Source organism: Thermobia domestica, chromosome 6, assembly GCF_964235325.1.
Source record: "Thermobia domestica chromosome 6, izTheDome1.hap1.1, whole genome shotgun sequence".
Lineage (NCBI taxonomy): Eukaryota > Metazoa > Arthropoda > Insecta > Zygentoma > Lepismatidae > Thermobia > Thermobia domestica.
This window is the reverse complement of record NC_137459.1, coordinates 9312686-9332394: the sequence shown is the minus strand read 5'-3', so window position 1 is coordinate 9332394 and position 19709 is coordinate 9312686. Positions and strand designations below refer to the sequence as shown.

Here is a 19709-nt window from a genome sequence, read left to right as displayed (position 1 = left end):
TAAGCAAGCATAAAGCCTAGCACGAAAATATTTAATTGAAAATGATGCAGGATTTATATATACAGATGGTGATCAGAAAAATGGAAACACCTGAACGAAATTGCAACTTACCAGATTAATATGGTGTCGGGCCACCTTTCGCCTTCAGAACAGCCTTGAAGCGACGTGGGATGGAGGCATAGAGGTCGCGAATGGTAGCAAGTGGAATTTTACACCATTCCTCGTGCAGGGCATCGGCCAGTTCTGTGAGAGAGGATGGAGGTGGAAATCGTCGCCGGAGTCGTGTTTCCAAGACGGACCACAGATGTTCAATTATGTTGAGATCTGATTGGGAGGGGCAGGGGAGGTGTTGAACTTAATCCCGATGCTCCTCAAACCACGCTGTAACAACGCCAGTTGTGTGAATGGGTGCATTATCATCCTGGAAAATGGCGTCATTGTCCGGGAACAACATCCGGACCATAGGATGCAAGTGGTCTCCTAAAATTGCGACATAATCGTTGGCAGTGATTCGTCCGCTAAGTGTGACCACAGGACCCAATGAAAACCATGGTATGGCGGTCCACAGCATCACCGAGCCGCCGCCATGTTTCACAGTTGGGCGGAGACACTGCAGATCATAAGCTTCTTTGGGCGTTCTCCACACATAAACACGGCTCGTGGTTGGGAATAGGGTGAAGGATGACTCATCCGACCATATCACACATTTCCAGTACTCAACGGTCCAAGTTGCATGGTCGCGGCACCGTTTGCGGCGTGCGAAAGTTTTATGGTCCCTAATGAGCGGTTTGGCCCGTGCAATACGACCCCGTAAGTTCATGTCCTGTAATTCACGGCTGACTGTGATTGTCTAAAAAGGGTGGGGTAGGTGCTGATTGAGTTCCTCCGTCACTTGCTCCGCAGTGGCACGACGGTTCTGCGTGACAATGCGCTTTAATACCCGGCGTGACCTGTCACTCATGATTTTCTTCCGCCCACTGTTCCGCTTCCCCGATGTGGTTTTCCCGTGTGTTGTGTAGGCCGTCATCACCTTCGACACTGTCCCACGCGACACAGCTAACACAGTAGCCACCGCCGTCACACTCACTCCACATAACTGCGCACCAACAATTTGCCCTCTTTGAAAATCTGAGAGGTCTCCCATTTTACACTACCTCCGTCTGCTGCAGCCACTGGACACTGCTGTTCCACTGCGCCTGACGTAGTATGGAGACCGACCTAACACACCACCACCAGCGGTCCGGCGCTGCAAGCGCCACGACACCACTTCTAACCCATACATCTTACGTGTTGCCAACTACAGGTGTTTCCATTTTTCTGATCACCATCTGTATATACATTGTCGATTTGTGTCAAAATTTTTACATGAGAGAAAAAGAACAAAATAATCGTAAACATTTCGACATATACATTATGGTTATAGAACTATCTCCGTCCCTTCCTTCCGTGTTGTTTCTTAGTAGAGGAAGCATGTCTTAAATACTTCATCTTGGTTTTCTTAGAGTATTTGAGTATATAAGTAGATTTCTAGAGCGTTAATTGGCATGCTGTTTGCTTGTTACAGGTATAATAAAATAAATTGTAAATATGGTATTCGCATGGAAGGACAATTCTTGGGACTCATGCCTTTGGGATCTCATGGTTTGACGTGTGAGTACAGTTCCCGTTACTGTACACAACACAAACGCGACATCTAAAATTCAAACAAATGTTAACTTATGCTAACTGAAATTAAAGCCTGTGACAAATATCTTGGCATTTCAGCTAAACGAATAAAACGCAAGCTCTGGCGCGACCTTGCCAAGTGGTAAAGGGGTGTGGCTATAGCTAAGTAGACAAACTACAGCGCGATCAGGTGGCAGGGATAGACGTGGATGTGTACAATATAAACGTGGCAATACCGCTGGCCTCTCATTTGCTAACAGCATTTAAAGGGAACTTGGAGCGCCGCCTTCAAATGCCAAGATGTTTGTCACGCCGTTTAGTCGTGCTCGAAATAATAGCCAATAGTGTCCAGGCCCGTATTTAGGTAAGTGCTATTCTTTGCTCGAGCACAGGGCGGCAAAATTTTGGATTTTTTAAAGATTCACATTAAAGTAATATTTAAAACTAGCAACCCGCAGAGTCCCTCGTAAGCGCGAGAAAGTATGTTTAATTCGTTCTAATTACAGTAGTTACAAATTAGTTAGCTTATTTGATTATTTTTAAAAAGTCATCATCTCCCACCCCTGCTCCAAGGGGTGAGGATGAACTTGAACATCATGAAAACTGATACCGTTAAACTCAGAAGTAAAGGTCACGTTTGGCTGAATTGAGTTGCTGCCCGAAACATGTGTGATAGAGTAGTACTAAGTGTGCTCGATATATAAGGGAAGTTTTAGGTGCAACGCTCAAAAGGTTTAGGAGATACAGCCACTAGAACGTCACATGGAAATACATGTTATAGTCGTTATACATAGTCCAAAACATAAGAGAGAACTCTTATACGTATTATTTCCTCTAAACTAGCGTATGTTCATGTTTCCAGCATATTCAAGTGATGAAGCACAAGAGAAAGTTGTTTGTTTTGCAAATCCGATGTGGTTTTGTTATTGTATAGAAAAGTTACCAATTACTACAATCAATATGCAGTTCAGAAAAGAGTGCATGCATCGCAAAAATATTCTGCTCACAGTGAGCACACCTGACCAACGCAGTCAAGTCGCACTTGAAACATTTTCCGTTCACAAATTCGTCAAAGCAGTAATCGTAAGGAACGATCCAACTTTCAGGCTCCTCATTCAAGTATCCAGCCTTATAGAAAGCAAATCAAACTATATTGCGAAAGCAAGGAGCACTAAACTGGTAAATTGTGAACGACTGAATTTGTATGAGCCTGTCATGATGCTAAATATTCACGTCACTTCCTGTTATTTCTGTATCAGTGATGAAACGAGCAAAGGTGTTGGATGGACGGAAGAAGTGAACATCGAGAGGCTGAATCATGCCACTACATCCATCAGGTATCAGCCGTTTGATCAATTCAAAGCCTTCTGGCACACAATGTAATGAAAGACTGTCGTTTTTGTTTGCAGGCCATGAATCAAGTAACAGAAAAACTTTGTTCCTATTACCTGGAATGCTTTTCCACATGACGTTCGAATAGAAAGTTTTAAGTTCCTACTTGTTCATGTTCGCTGTGTTACCGGCAAATGAGATTAAGATAACATAAGCCGGATTGGCTGGTTTTACTGCAGGAAACCTACCGTGTGGTTTAACCACCAGAACATACATGGGGCGCAGAATTTCTCCGTCCATGGGCATAACTGGCATTATCATGTAGGAATGAGATATTGCACTCATAATATACTACTCTTGTTCTGATCTTCACTAATCCTTTCTCCCTCAACGTCCAGTACAAACGCAATTCCTCCTCGAAGCGACTTTGATCAGCATTGAGAACATTGGCAGCTGGAATGTCATCAGTGATCATAAGATCACGTACTGAAATAGGCTATAACATGTGCTTCCACGTGATATTCTAGTGAGTGTATCTCCTAAACCCTTTAAGCTTTGCACCTAAAATTTCCCTGACATATTGAGCACACTTAGTATTATTCTATCACATGTATCTTCGGAAGCAACTCGATTCACCCAAACGTGACCTTTACTTGTCAGAGACCTCGAAAACTATGAATTCAACACTAATTTCTGTCGTTTTCGGTTACTTTTGAAATCTCGCCCCCTCCCTGGGGAGTGGAGAATGACCTTGAAGTTGAATTGGATTAAAACTACTAAAGTAGACAAAAACCACTCATTATGTAAGCTGATAAATGCTTTTCTCTTCTGTGCGTGCAAGTAACCTAATACCCGATGAAATAATGCAGACAGGAGAAAAACAGTTTCTTTGCAAATACTTTGGAAAGAATTTCTCTTATTCGTTCGAGTAGCTTAAACACAAATGAAAGAATTCACAATCATTGTGTAATATAATTTTTTACATATAAAGTCGATAAAATGTTTTTTACTAAATTTACTATAGTCTTTAATTATGTGATAAGTACAAAATAAACAATGTCAAAAATACTGCCTAGTTTTTAATATATATATATATATATATATATATATATATTCCACATTTTACTAATTACAATGATAAGAGTAAATATTTGAGAAATTCAATCACAATTCAAGTGAAATTATGAAATATAGAAACGACATAGCGGTTGATTAAGAATTAATAGAATGTATTTTCTTTAGAACGTAAATTAGAACCTACATGAATAAATTACATGCCAGTATTGAGAGAATGTGTCCCCAATGGATGAGTGTCCCCAATGGATCGTTGCCGTGTAATCAAGGGGTCTCGGGTTCGATTCGCAGTGGTGACACAAGTGGTTCGGATCCCAAGTTAGCTGTAGGTTCCGTCGTTAATACGTCATCATCATCCCATGGAAGGCAATGGGAAACTACCATGGTTAACCTTGCCCAGGGACCTTCGGGTCAAACACCTACTTTCGGACAGAACACCACATCATAATCATCATTGAAAGAATTAGGCCATTTAAAATTACGTTGTAAATTTTGTAACTTGTAATACCTAAACTGTTACTCAACAAGAGTTGGTATGTTTGCAAAATCATGACTTATTTCCTTGTTTGAGCCATAAGTTTGTGCTGGAAGGGGGCGGCAAATTATTTAGAGCACAAAGGCTCACAATATATAAATACGGGCCTAATAGTGTCGTAGTCAGAGTGTTATCAAACGGGTCAAGCAGTCAGTGTTATCTCTGTTTTAACCTAGAGATCTGAAACAAATCTAAAAAATACTAAGGGGTGCACTGAATGTGTGAGCAAAATTTCAATCTTCTAGGTACAAAAGTAAGTCCGCCAAAATTAATATCCCCACAATACTCCAGATTCCAGCGTAAAACAGTGTCTCAGGTAAAAATTTCCTGAGACATCCCTAATTACTCTAGGCTCATGGCTTGTACATCATTCTCTTTAGAATAGAACAGCCTTTCAAACGGCACCATTTATTTGTATCTATCATGTATCTGAGGCGGAAAAATTGCGAGAAAAGTGATTTTTCTTGTTTAAAAATATCTTTTTTTTTTTTTTTTACTTCTTTTACCCTTCTGCACCCCACCCCCTGTTTTAATGCAGAGATTTAAAACAAATCTAAAAAATACGAAGGGGTGCACTGAATGTGTGTGCAAAATTTCAAACTTCTAGGTGCAAAAGTAAGTCCGCCAAAAAATAATAAAAATAGACATAAAAAATATTTTTTAATAATTTAAAAGGGTTAAAGAAACAGCACGCACCTAAAAATTCTAACTCTAGTAATAAAAAAGAATGCTGCTCAATCAAACAGAAGCGAATGTTCTTTTCACTGTTCGAAGTCTTAACTAAAAACATATTATTCAAATACTTCATTTATAATTTGAGTAACATAAATATGCTATTATGTCTTACAGGAAGACTGTCCGTCCGTTTGTTGTCGGGTATTAGAGCAAAAAGTGTAAGAGAGAGAGAAGTAATTTTTATATGGATTTAGAGTGCTAAGAGTAAATCCTGTGTCCGTCCTTTGCCTGTTGAAACCGGATATAACAGATCCATCACTTCCCGGTTTCAGTGTTGGATTAGAAATCGTAGTTTTACAAACTAAAGTCATTTGTTCAATATTAAAAGATTTTGAAAAGAAAAATGGGTGGTTATTTTTTTATAGTACTATAATGTATCAAGAAATGTATCGTTGGACGTTCGAAAACGATTTATTAAGAGCCTGGTATGGAGCGTGGCGGTTTACGGATCAGAGACGTGGACATTGAGAAAAGCTGCAATATCCAAGCTGGAAGTATTGGTAATGTGGTGTTTGCGCAGCATGATGCGTATATGATGGACCGAAAGGAAGAGGAATGAAAACCAGAAACTAAAGGAAGGAAGAGGAATGAATGAGAAACTAAAGGAAGCTAATGAAGGACGACAGATCATGAAGATAATAGGATAATAGGAAAAAGAAGAAATAGGATGCTTGGCCATCTTTTTCGACACTCCGATTGGATCACTGTGCTGATAGAGGCAAAGGCGGAAGGAAAACCAGGAAGAGGAAGACTAAGGATAGAACATCTAGATGCAGTTACGAAGAAGAGAATATCTAGATGCAGTTAAGATCTCTTCTTCGTAACCCTATCAAAGTTTAAAAACAATTCTCCCAAGGGAGAGAAAAGTTTTGAAATTTCCATGTTGCCCACCAACCTATGGTTAAGGTGAACAAGAAAAATATACGTAGCTGTAACGATGCAGTGTGATGTGGTATTAAAAAAGAACACAAACTGTCAAGTAACGTACCCGCCGCTCTAGTGCCTAGCGCGCACTTTCGGTACACGGAGATCCGGGTTTGATTCCCGATGGAAAAGCCATGAAATTTTGAACACACTACGGTGGTTGGGATTCTACTTTAAACCGTAGGTCCACTCTCATATAGCCTATGTGCTAAAAAGGAACGCTGAACTCTAATAAATTAACGAACTGTGGAAGTTTACTTAGCAGGGGTACCCTTCAATCACTTTTAAAGTTGATATTCAATTTCTCTTCATCCCAATAGACGAATTTGCGGATAGTACAGTTCGCAGCAAAAAACCTGCAACATGAGCATGTAAGTTTATTGTGAAACTACGTCTAACAGCCCGGGGAATGGACATAACGTCTACGTGGCACGAATCCCGCCAGGACAAACCTCGGCGTCCTCTCCTGCATACTTATTTTGGAGCAAAAGACTTCGTCGTTTCACAATAAACTTACATGCTCATGTTGCAGATTTTTTGCTGCGGACTGTACATTGAAAAGGAAAAAAACGGGGTCCGGTGTCTCAGGTGTTGGCTGGCAGGCACCAAGTAGAGCGCTTACTTCTGGTGCGTGTGGTCCCTGCCTCGATCCCCGGCCATGTAAGTTTGCGGTGGCCAAGATCGTGTCCGTCAGTTTTCTTGGAGTACTCCCGTTTCCCCCTACATTTTCATTCCACCATCATTCACGTGCTTTGATCATCATCTCACTTAGGCTAACGGTCATAATTGTGAGACGTTAAACTAAAAGATTTAATTATTTCAACAGAAAAAAAAATACGTCCGTTGTCCTTGATTCACTGTGGTTCATGATTGACAGTCTCTTTATCCCATTGCTAACAGAAGTGTAGATTTTTTTTTTTTTTTTTTTTTTTTAAAGATACATAGACACTCATCGAAATCAACACGCATGTGCTACAAGTGTATTGGGCGTAACGCATGAGCTTTTTTCGCCTGTATTTCATGTATAAACAGACAAACGAATGCATGAGATTAAAAATAGAATTACTTTTTATTTTCAGTCTTCTAATTTCCTGTTTCATGTGTTCGTATGCAGGGTGAGGATAGGGAGGTAAACGGGGAAATCAACAATCCATTTTTTTACAATATATATAATTTTCTTCCATTGTTTTTACTTTATAAATCTTTTGTAGTTCATTTTTTTGTATTATGTTGTTCCGTACAATGGTTATTGATCTTCGTATAATATTTTTTTTCTTCGTTGTAAAGCCTGTACATGGTTCATTCTCCTATTTTTTGTCGCCTGTTGTATGTTCTTCCAGCGGCTGAGTTGAAAATTCTATCCAGTGTGAATACAGAGACAGGAAATACCTCTTAAATTGGTCTCATCTATGTAGCGTGTGAGAGAACACCCAAATAAAATATGCGGAAACTCCGTCCACCTACACATGCAGACAGCTACTGTACACTGTTGTTCAATTTGAAAAAATAAAATGATATCCCCTGCAAAGCTTTGACTTTTGTCATACATCACAAGAAATTGAAGAAAAGGTACTTCGTGTCAAAAAAAAAAAAAAAAAAATAGTGAGAAGGATTAATTTGTGGAATCAAAAGTAGAAAGGGTGTGATTACTGTCTTGTCCTAACATTAACATTCTTCCAGATCCAGATCTAAAGTCATCCTACACGGGAAAGAATTTTGGAAGACCGTTAGATTTAATTCTTTTAAAATTTCCAGTTTTTGAGGTAAATTTTAGACTTTCAGTCAAATAGCTACTGCTTCCTTACTATTTGTCGTAGAATAATGGCTATAATGGTTATAATACCTCGTTTTTTTCTTTCTTCAGAATAGAGTATCGTTTCCGGCGGTACCACTCTTTACACCAGAAACGGGAAAAGCGGATTTTTTTTTTTAAATTCAAAGTATTTGCTTCCCTTTTGCCCGGGCCTGGGTTCACGTAGGGATTTGAAACACTCTTGAAAAATACATAGTTACGTACACAATGCATGTGCAAAATGTCGATCTTGTATCTTGAAAACAAAGGGCGGACACCGTCTCATGCGAAAACTAGGAAAATAACGTTGTACATTCTGCTATTACATCTGGTGCACTTTTTGGTAGAACGTAACTAGAACACGATTGTATCAATGTTCCTCTTTGTTTGGGACATTGTCCCACAGTTGACACATATGAAAAGAAATCTCTTAATCCATGGTTCAAATTCTGTGATAGAGCGCGAAAATAAACTTGTATTTCCCATGTCTTCAGGGAAATATGACGTACTCGAAATATAGGAAAATATCTCCAGAAATTGGTATCTTACACACAGTGCACATGCCAAGACAAAGACGAAAATAACCAATTTGGCACATGTAACACTACAGCTGGAACACCATACATACGGAAAACAAAACTACATGAGAAATAGGATGAAACGTCTTAAAGCTCTCATTGTTTACAACTGTGCAGTAGGAGTAACAAAATGAAACACACAAGTATGTCGGGAGGCTGTACAAGAGCTCTTGCCAAAGTGAGTACCCCTCAAAGAAATGAATATAGAGAAAGTGAGGCTCCCTCGAACCTCAGGGCTAGAGCGCTCGCTTTCACTCGCGTGGTCGCAGTTTCCAATCCTACTGGGAGCCCACGACCTCAGATTCAAGACCCGAGTAGTTATTTTCCTAATTTTCGCACGTGAGACGGTGTCTCAGCAGTAGTGGGACATGTTGACATTTGTCCATTAGCTACATGTCGATATCAACACACACATTAGCCACATTTCAATATCGATCATGCGATCCCACTAGTGACATTCATTTAGCTTACCAAGTTTCTTAGTGAGTCCCCTTGCACAATTTCAACTTGGCCTCAGTTGTTGCATCCTTAGTGGTATGCAACCGTGCACATATTGCGTCGGTTTGAGGGAATATTATTGGTGAATTTGAAATGGCTTTCATGTTCTTGACGCTAATCCTTACATTTCTGACGGTTTGAACTCACTTCTACTTAGTATGAATGCATTTCTGGACAGTTTTCGTTAAATGTTTCCATACATGTGAATCCCCCTGCTTCATCTGTTGTGCTCTACCGGCACTTCGGATGTCTTTCTAGAGCATTTGAGTACAAATTCGCTACACTTAATACTCAGAACGTTACTGTTGGCCAGCATTCGTACCTGGCGATTATGCAACCACACACAACGGGCATGAAGGTGTCCGCCAGTTGTATTTGTTCCAGATATCGACTTAATAAAAACGAATTATTGTTACCTGGTAGAAACCCTATCAATTCGTATCCATTTAGACCAATTTTCATTCGGCAGATTATCCGGGACTACCTACGTTCCTTTGGGGAATCCCTTGCGCATGCATGGTAGGATTGTGAAACATGCAAAATTCAGTACAGCAGGTATGACTTCTTCAGTAAATTTTTTACCCGTCCTCTTTACGTTGGATAGTTTCCAAACTATTGGCGTCCGAAAGTCATTTTCCCACGCTTTCGGCATCTTGTAGATCCGAAACTATGTCCGAGAGCCGAAAGTTCAAGAGAACTCTTTTTTTCTTGTCTCAGTGGTAGGAGTCACCTTTCAAGAGTTGTAACACTTATTTTGCAAATCATATATATATATATATATATATATATATATATATATATATATATATATATAGGATCGGGAGATTTGGAAAAACCGGAATTTTTTCTGAAAAAATCACCTCCTAGGAACATTTGCACCCCTCTGGCCCGGGCTCGAGTTTACGTAGGGATCTAAAAAAAAAAAAAAATAGAAATACTCAAAGGCCCACACAATCTGTATGCTAATTTTCAATCTGATACCTTAACCACTTAAGGGCGTGATTGTTTTTAAAATTTGCCTTAAGAGAAATATGTCACGCCCCTCAGCCCCCACTTGGCGCCGCCAAGTTAACCATCCTGTTCCAAAACACATCTGGGTTTTTTTTCGTCCATGCATGACTTAACCAATAAAAGAACCGGCTTAAATGCCAGTTATAGGACCTAAATAAGAAGTCAAAACGCTACGCTATGGTAACAAAAGTTATCATAAATCCATAAATCACAACGTTCCTCTGGTGGCACTGAAAAAAAAATGTCATTATTGTTGGTCTCTAATTCGAACCTCGGACCTGCTGATTGCAAGGTGGGGACGCGAACTGTTTATCTCAAATGCACCACATCTAAAATGCTTCTTTTTTCTTTCCTTCTTTCTTCCGAAGTATCAACATTTCTCTCCCTTACAGATCTACGTGCAGTTTTACTATATGGATTCATAGTATAAGTAGTAGTAGTAGTAGTAGTAATGGGAGTAGAAGTAGTAGAAGAAGTAGGAACGGTTCAGAAACCCCGCAGAGATTTGTTGGGTTCTGTTCTCGACATAAAATGGGCAAATTAAAGACCAACAAATTTTTTGCGTACATTTTACAGTTTGTGGATCCGTATAGTAAAACTGCACCCAGATCTATACTTATAAAGTTCCTTATGAATCTTTCCTATTATTATCGGCATATTCCTCAATGTTAGTGGTATTTCGATAGGTGGAAAGTGGAGAAATCCCTTAACGCTAAGGCGAATGAGGATGACATAACGATTTCCGTCTCCCGTGATGTTACTTCCGCCCAGAATATGCTGCCATGTTCGCGTCTTCTAGTTTCATGTGATTCTTATTTGGTGTTCAAGTATTCCATAATGTCTTCCTTATTGATGTCTCTTACTTCAATGCAAATACGTGCTCAGGATGTTCTGTGATTAAGAATTTGTTTGGAAACTAGTTGCAGAATGTCATATTTATTCAGTGAGAGCCAATTTTAATGTTTAATCTAACCCATAGTCTGTTTCTAATATTTATTTATTTTTTTATTTATTTATTTATTTTTTTTTTTTACCAGTAACAGCATAAGAAATTTGTCAACCTAAACACATTACATTGAGCAAGGCTATGTGAAATATATATAAAAGCTCAAACCCGTAAGAGTTGTGTTTTTATGTATTTTTATCACACTCCCTTGCTCAGTGTGTTGTGTCCAGTTGGAAAATATGGAATCAAGGGCTGATAGAATAGTTATAAGAAATTTGTACATAGGATGATTGGTATCTAAAATATGTGCTGCTGTCCAGAAAGAGCACGTCGAATATCAATATGTATAACAAGCTTTTCCGTCTTGAGGGGGAAGAGAGAGTCCGGTGGGAGTAAGAATACATGTGCTTTGTACCATACGTTAAACTTCGGTTCACGTCTCATATAGTGTCGCTGCTGGAAAGGAACAGTCTTTAAAAACTCTTTTAGAAAACGGCAATAAATATAAGGATCTAGTTTTATTAACTTGTTTTTGTAAAGAGTGTAGAGAAAACTTAAAACCGCATGTTTCTTAGAATATTAAAGATTTGTCGTCGAAGTGTGTTTATATTTAACTGTATTATAGTAATTTGCTATAATATATAATTTGCAATCATTTTAAGAAAATGTTGCGCGTAACATAACCCATATATTCATTAATTGCTTAGTTATAACGTGTGCGGGTGTGTAGCTCCTACGCTTTACACTTAATCAAAGCAGCCTTTGCACTTCGCCACGGACAATCTTTCACATAGTTGCATGTAAAGTTTGATTTACACTAAACAGGAAATAATATTAAGAATTATCATTGCGAAAGTACAAAGCGACATGTTACAAGCCAAACCTTTGGTCTGATGTTTACAGCATTGTAAAAACGAAAAGAAAGAAATAAAAAAAAGTAGAGGTTAAAGGCATAGGAATTCTGTTCTTGTAGGTATTTACTTCTCTGTAGAGACTTCTGTAGAATTCGTAATTTCTGCAGAATTAAAGGTTCAAAATTTTAACTGAAAAGCACATATATATATGAAGAAGAAAGTATGTAAACATATAAATCCTTTTCCATGCTTTTCCTGCTAGTCTTGTCCCACAGTTTATCGTCTTTGACACTGCTGTAAGAATAGGAACGAAATTTTGACACGTTGATGTTATTTACTTAGAGCATCGGATACGAGTACTGTATTTGTAAAACAGTTTAAGGTCGTACGGAATAAACACTTTTGATCAGCATTATTTACTTGCACCATCCGTTGACGATTGTACCCTTTGCTTAACATTAGAGAAATACAGGATAATGGTGGGCTGACATGAGGATAACAAAGCGACCATTTTACCATGTCTCTTGATGATTAAGCTTCGTTTCCGCAACTGTGCGCATTTTAGCTTCTGTTCGAATTGCATTATGATGTTGGAAAAAATAGTGTCAACATTAGTCGGTGCGGGTCAGTGCTTCGGAACCTCAATGAACTATATTTGGAACTGGCAACAACCAAGGGAAAATCTAAATTTAGATCGGGCCTCGTGGTTTACGTTGGAACGCACAGGAGTTGAAACATTTTCCGTGCATAAAATAGATGTGTGTGTGTGTGTATATATATATATATATATATTTCGTACAATGAATTATAGTCCCATTGTAAATAAGACATAATTAATGTTACCCTTGCAGTTCAATGTTCCAGAAAATAAACTGAAGTCTGAGAACGCACGTGTGTTAAAAATACTCAGATTAATTCGAAATACGATTAATGCTTTTGTTTGATGTATGTTCATTGTCTTACGCGTAAAGACTGTGAGGGTGTGCAATGTTTCCAAGTACTCGATCAACTCATCTTGTAAATAAATAAGAAAGAAAGAAAAACAGGAATATATGTTCTCCATACTTCTTAGATATTTCTGAAATGTAATCCCCAGATCATAAATATAGAACTAACCGGCATATGTCTAGTTCAATATTAGAACAGCTTTCTTTTTAATGCAGTTTTGGAAGTGATGCATATTACTCAAATGAGATACAGAAGATTCATAACTACCCAAAACTTAATTTCCAATGAATAAATACACATTTTACAGAAGTAAAATGTAAATTCATTCCTTCCTTTTTTGGATCAAAAGATCCAATATATTTCAATCAAAAATTTTCTTGTGGGCCGTATATCTGGAGAACTACATATAGCGTAGCCAATCTCAAACTATCACTTTACTTAATACGATGTACTTATTCCGTAGAAAATACGAAAACTCGATTTAGGGTCCGTTCAAAAATTTTGTGGTTCCTGATCCAAAAACTAATTATTGGCCCAAATCGCAATCTTTTGATACATTTTTGGTTTCCCTAAAATTCTTGTTACCTCCATTTAACGTGTATCGGAAGCAACAGATAAAATCCAGAGTAGCTGATTCAGTTTGTAGGTCCTGATTTTAAAGTAGAAATGTTAAATTCAATTTATTACAGTATGTATTTAGAGACTACTAGGTATTGTACACTGTCATATTGGATGGTGCACTTGGTTAAAAGAAAATACCGCACAGTGTATGTAGTTTTGATCACTATTATAGTATCACTGTATTTAATCACAGTCTCTATTATTCCTCCTTTTCGTAATAAAATTGTGGGTGTTATGCACTGCAGACTTAGTGTAGAGACTTACGGACAGTCGGCAACACCAGACCAGTATCACCCTCGTTTTGTCCGTTAAAACTAGAGATAAATGTATTGTTGAACGTTCTTAAATAATTTCACGATCATTATCTCTGGTGTCACTGATACTTCATTGGTGCTGCGAACAATTTTTATGAGCTATAGTAAACTCCCTAAACCTCGGCATTCGATAATCCGATATATATAAAGCTAGTTTTTGCAAAGTCTGCTAGTTAATTTTCGTTATAGACAGCTTTATGCCTTTATAAAGTATTTTTCTGAGGTCTGCCTTCTCAGGTAAATTACTGTGTGTACAGTGTGTATTCATTAATTTTCATTTTCATGTATAGTAAAGGCTCTGTGCCTTCATAAAGTACGTACTTTTCTTTTGTTTACGAGTAATTGGGCATTTTATTCTCTGTTGTATTCTTAAGCAACCAATGTATACAAGCACAGTACTGTATTTTCTGAGGAAACACTCGTACTTATTCTTTTTTTAACCCCATTCCCGATAACTCGACATTTTCACAAACTCAGCCACCCTTCGGTCTACATTAGGCGGAGTTTTCTGGACAATACTGTATCGTCATCTGATAATTTCTGTGGCTTCATGAAAATTATCCTTGCATCAATTGCATTCTGTTCTTCTTTTCTTTTTCTAATACAGTTTCTTGCATCCTTCAGAAAACTGTTTCTTCTCACTGCCCTAATCAATTTTTCCTTTTTATTGCTCTTGTCTCTTCCACTTTTCTAACGTTGCCTTGATTCCTTTGTTTTCTTCCTACTGACGTTTTGAATGTTTTTAATTGATCCCCATCGGTTTTTCGTAGTGTTCGTATTCCTCATAGTGCAGTATAATCCGCCATTTGTCAAATTAGGTACATTTTTACTCACCGACCCATTCGCACTTAATAATAGCCAAATATTCCAGTGGTTAACACGATTCTCTTGTTTTTAAGTGATCATTAGGTTATGGATTGTGTTTTAAATTAGATTCTTTCAGATTACGTTCAGGTTATCAGCACTCTTTAAATAATTAAGTTGTAACATTTGACACTTTGTGTATGTGTGTGTTTTATGTGTATCTTTCCTTTGTAACAGATTTCTTTACTTGCAGATTACCTTCGCAAAGGTGCACCGTATCCTCAATCCGGATATGATGAATTGGACTCAACGTTGATTCCACCTCGCCAAGAGCATTATCGAATCACCCCTTCTCCAGGAGGACCTGGAGAGCGTTATGGTAAGAAATAGCAGTACTTTTATTATTATGAATGGCACTGATATGTTATTTTGTTTTTCTATGCATGTTAGTTATAGTACTTAAATCTAGCTTTGTATTTGCCTGAACTTATTATGTTTACGCTATTATCCAAGAACAAATTCTTTCTAGCAAATTACTTAATTCAAGTTCTGTTGCGATACATAAATATTTAGTTATTCATTAATATTAGAATAAATCTTTTAGTATTTAAGAGAAATTGTTAATTTTTTTCTCCCACCCTTTAGAAATCTGTTAATTTGGATAATGTATCTCTCAAAAAATTCATTGAATCTAACAAACAACCTGTTAAAATGTCGAATTTCGTAAATATGAAGGAAGCTTGAGTAGGAAAGCAAGATATATATATAACTAGGCGTTAGATAAGATTAAAGATCGTGGGTTAAGGTTGGTCTTTTTCAGCCTATGGCACACATAAAATGGTTACTGGTTCATAAAACTCAATATATCGTATGGATATGAAGTTCAGGCTTTAAACGTTGCATCTACGTAAGATGTATATGAAGTATAATGTAGCAAATTGCATAAGGAACCCCAGGAAGAAAGCATGCAGAGCGTGGTTGTTAGTATTCTGCCAGTTCAGAATTTTTTCCGAACTTGGGGGCGCGGTGGCTCAGTGGTAGAGCGTTCACCTCCGGTGCTTGGGGTCCCTGGTTCGATCCCAGCTCGCGCCGTGTGGACTTTGTGGTGGACAAACACCGTGCTCGTGGGTTTTCTCGGGGTTCTCCCGTTTCCTTCCACTTTCTTCATTCCACCATTTCACTCATTTCTCATTATCACCGCCTCCTTTAGCCTCGTAGACATAACCGTTGGACGTTAAACTTAAAAATTTCATTTTTTTTTCGATCTTGTAAAAGCATTTCAGCATGAGGCGCTTCATGAAGCGTTATACTTTTTGTTTTCGTGAAGACTCGAGTTAATGAGCTTATAAACAAGCATTTGTGTAGTGTTGTTCACGAAGCAATTCATACTAAAATTATTGTTGGGAGTTCGAAAAAAAAAACTTCTAAACTGGTAGAATCAATAACTATACTTTTTTTTCCGGGGTTATGTATGACTTTCTACAATATTTTTCATATGCATCTTAAGCTAGGTTGCTATGCTGCAAGAATCTTATAGTTGTCATTTTAAAAAAATCTTTCAACCGTACAAAATTTCTCCATGTAAACATAATCTTGAAAGGGACATGGAACATTTTTTTCATCTTGTAAGGAGTCAAACCGTGTTCAACTTTCTGGGTCATCTTGCTTGCTACCTGCTATCGACCTCCCACTGACAGAAAGAAAGAAAGAAAGAAAAAAAAAACAGTTTAGTCGCTTCCGAAACTGCGGATTCTTTCCGGACGGGGAGATGAAGCGAACCAAAATAAAAGTTTTTAATAAGGAGGTTCACTATTTGTCCACTAGAGTGCAGTGCTGTATGGGTGGAGATATCTTTCTTGCTTTCAGAAAGTTGTAATGTGTAAATAGTAAATAGAAAGATGCGGTTGCAAGATTCTTTAATGACAGCTACAAGATTCTTGCAGGATGGTAGCCTAGCTTTACACAGATGTAACGTTTAATGCTTGAAATTTATAGTCATATAATATACTGATTGTTATGAACACTTTTAGTTTCAATGGCTACCATAGGAAAAAGAAACAATTACCCCTATCCTTTGAAATATAAATAATGAGCAAGTCTGATCATAGTTGTAGAAAATCCAATATGTAGTAATTTTCACAGAAGTGCCTCCGTATTATTCTGTAGAAATTTATTTTCCTCGCCTAGCTGAATATGTCCCTGGATGTGTACTTAATTGTATAGATAACCAAAAATTGTAATTAGCTGCAGGTGTTTCTCTTACGTAATTTTGTGCCAAATGTACCACAGTTCCTAAACATTTAGTGTGTATGTGTACCTGTCTTCCAATGGTTCAGTCAAAATTACTAACTTTCGGGGTTGTAAATAGTGTGGGGTAATATTTCCATGTATGTGCTTTGTCTACTTTTATCGATCAAATTACTTGTATAACATTTTCTTGTATAATTTAGAATTTTCATTATGCACAGGTGCTGCCAGAAGTGTACACGTTCTTTGAATTTGTGGTGGCTTATGAGGGAAGTCACATCGGTAATATATATATATATATATATATATATATATATATATATATATATATATATATATACAGTAAAACCTGTCTTCAACGGACCCTTTATTAAACGGAAAACTGTCTTAAACGGAAATATTTCACGGTCCCATGAATTTTGGAGAACAAAACGTGTAAAACTCCCTTCATTAAGCGGAAACTGTGTTACGCGGACAACGGAAAGAAAAATAAACATTTAACGGAAAATTCTGAGTTCCGGACTACAGCGTTTAGAAGATGTTTAGACATTCTGTGAGACATATACATTACACTGTCTGCGATAAAATGTTCGTTCTTTTGTTAAATATTTCTGGACAGTGTTGACTTTCCCCAACCACTACTCATATTCACCCCCACAAATTTTCCTTAATCCCCGCAACTTAACCAAGAATCATAGGGAATGTCGGAAAGAAGAAAACGAGAGAGAGGAAGAAGAGGAATACGATACCGAGTTGCAAGAAGAGTGTAGAATAAATACATATCAAGATTCTCTCAGAAGTTTAAAGGAACTGCAAAAATTTGCCTTACGAAAAAATGATTCTGATTCACTTAGTATAATTTCTCAGGCTAAAGTTTATGCGGAAAGCCAAGCAGCAATGTACACAGAAAACCCTGCTTGGCTATTAGAAAAATAAAGTAAACGTGTGCATAGCATATTTTGTATTCATTTTAATTTTTTTGTGTATTTATTCGTAGAAGAAAGAAGTACTGTAATCGAACAATGTACGTACAGCAATATATTTTCTCAGTATGCCCCTTTATAAGCATTTTTTTTTTTTTTTTTTTTTTTTTAAGAAAGGAAAGGTCTACCTCCACTAAGCGGAAACCTGACTTTAACGGAAATTTTTGCAAGTCCCGCTCGATTCCGCTAAAGACAGGTTTCACTGTATCTCCAGAAAGCTTACCTAATGTACTCGTACTTCGTATAGAAAGCTTTTCTTCCCTTATCTTCTAGAGACAATATTTCATTTTTTACCGATGTGATTTCCCTCAAAAGCCTCTACTGGAACGAACAAACTAACTTTTGTATAGTTTTGTGAAACATGTTTTTTTTTTTTTCTCCATTAAAGAAAACTCGGCACAGATCGGGCAATTCCTTTCAAAAGTATTGATAAACAGGGTTTTACACTTACCTGGAAAGTCAGGGAAATGCTTCAAAGCTGTCCACAGAATATATGAAGAATCAAGACAAGTTCAAAAGATGATGATAAGAACATGTTTGAAAACGTAAAATTATCTATACAAATAAAGAAACTTCACGATAAAGGTGTTAGAACTTAAAGTTTTGAAAAAAAAAAATCAATGATCCAAATACTACAACAGTAAAAGAAAGTTAGTTTTCTAGGTTGTACATAATCAGAGAGATAGACCAAATAATGTTATATATTAACTTGATTCTGAGTATATTCAGAATGCAGAGATATCAAATATATCGAAGGGTACTATTATCTTATTGCTTTACAAATACACGGAGTTCGACTCATAGTACGAGGGATGATCAGAAACTAAGATATTTGTGGAGTTTCGTCTGTTATAGAGGAATGAGGAGTGGGTGGTAATTTTAATACATGGAGTTGGCAACTATGCAGAGTTTCAGCTGTCCTCTATCTCCGGTACTTGTAGATAAACACAAATGGCGACTCGTTTGGGAAAACTGGTCTCGCGAAGAAGCCCTCTCTATGTAACCACGGCTGAAATTCACCGGCAGAGTGTAATGTCTCATCAGCATGTCGCAGAAGGGTGTCGAAAGTTTTCGGCTGGTAGGGAAAACGTCGCGAAAAGGAGGCGCAGTGGCCGACCCAGCACGGCATCAACAGATTTGAACACAGCTCGCGTGGAGGAACAAATTCACAACAACAGGAGGATCACGTTACGACATCTGGTGGCAGAATTGAGAATGACCACCAAGGAGGACCATCTAGGTCATCGCTTCGCTTCAGACGAGGAGGTGAAACACTTCGTGACAACGTGACTGTACACACAATGACAGGATTTTAACCAGGAGGGAATCTTCAGAAACTCTTCCCACGATGTAATAACTCCCTCAATCGAGATAGAGACTGTCTAAAAATAACCAAATGTATCTACTGTCTGTTGGCTGTATTGGTTGTATGAAATAGCATATACACGTTTCATTGCAGGCTTTGTAACCTTACTTTCTGATCAATCCTTGTAAATATTTACAGTAAGGAATATTCGGACCCAAGAGGAACTGGAATTTTGGAATGGCGGAAACTTCAAAACGAGGAACCGCATAATTTGTACCGTTTACTAAACATTGTTAGGATCATTAAGTCGAGGAGGCTCAGTGAGCAGGTCATGTAGCTGGAATGGAAGGATGGAAGAAAGCAGGAACGCTTTCAGTCTTAACTGGAAAACGACCATTAGGAAGATCTAGGCGCAGATGGGAGGACAATATTAAGATGGATCTCGCAGAGATTGGAATACAAAGTAGAAACTGGATCCAATTAGCAAAGGATAGAAGTCAGTGGAGAGCTTTTGTGAACGCGGCATTGAACCTCCGGGTTCC

General features: G+C 37.9%; 1 protein-coding gene across 10 annotated transcripts in view; it reads left to right on the top strand.

Moving 5' to 3' along the window:
• p120ctn (adherens junction protein p120) overlaps positions 1-19709 on the top strand; it is a 360526-nt gene that overhangs the window by 268622 nt on the left and 72195 nt on the right. For 8 of the 10 annotated variants that reach the window (XM_081761305.1, XM_081761308.1, XM_081761306.1 and 5 more), the window contains one exon: positions 14885-15010. In XM_081761305.1, the coding sequence (XP_081617431.1) occupies positions 14885-15010 (126 nt within the window). The remainder of the gene's footprint in view (positions 1-14884; positions 15011-19709) is intronic. The other 2 variants (XM_081761309.1, XM_081761302.1) reach the window with 1 other exon arrangement.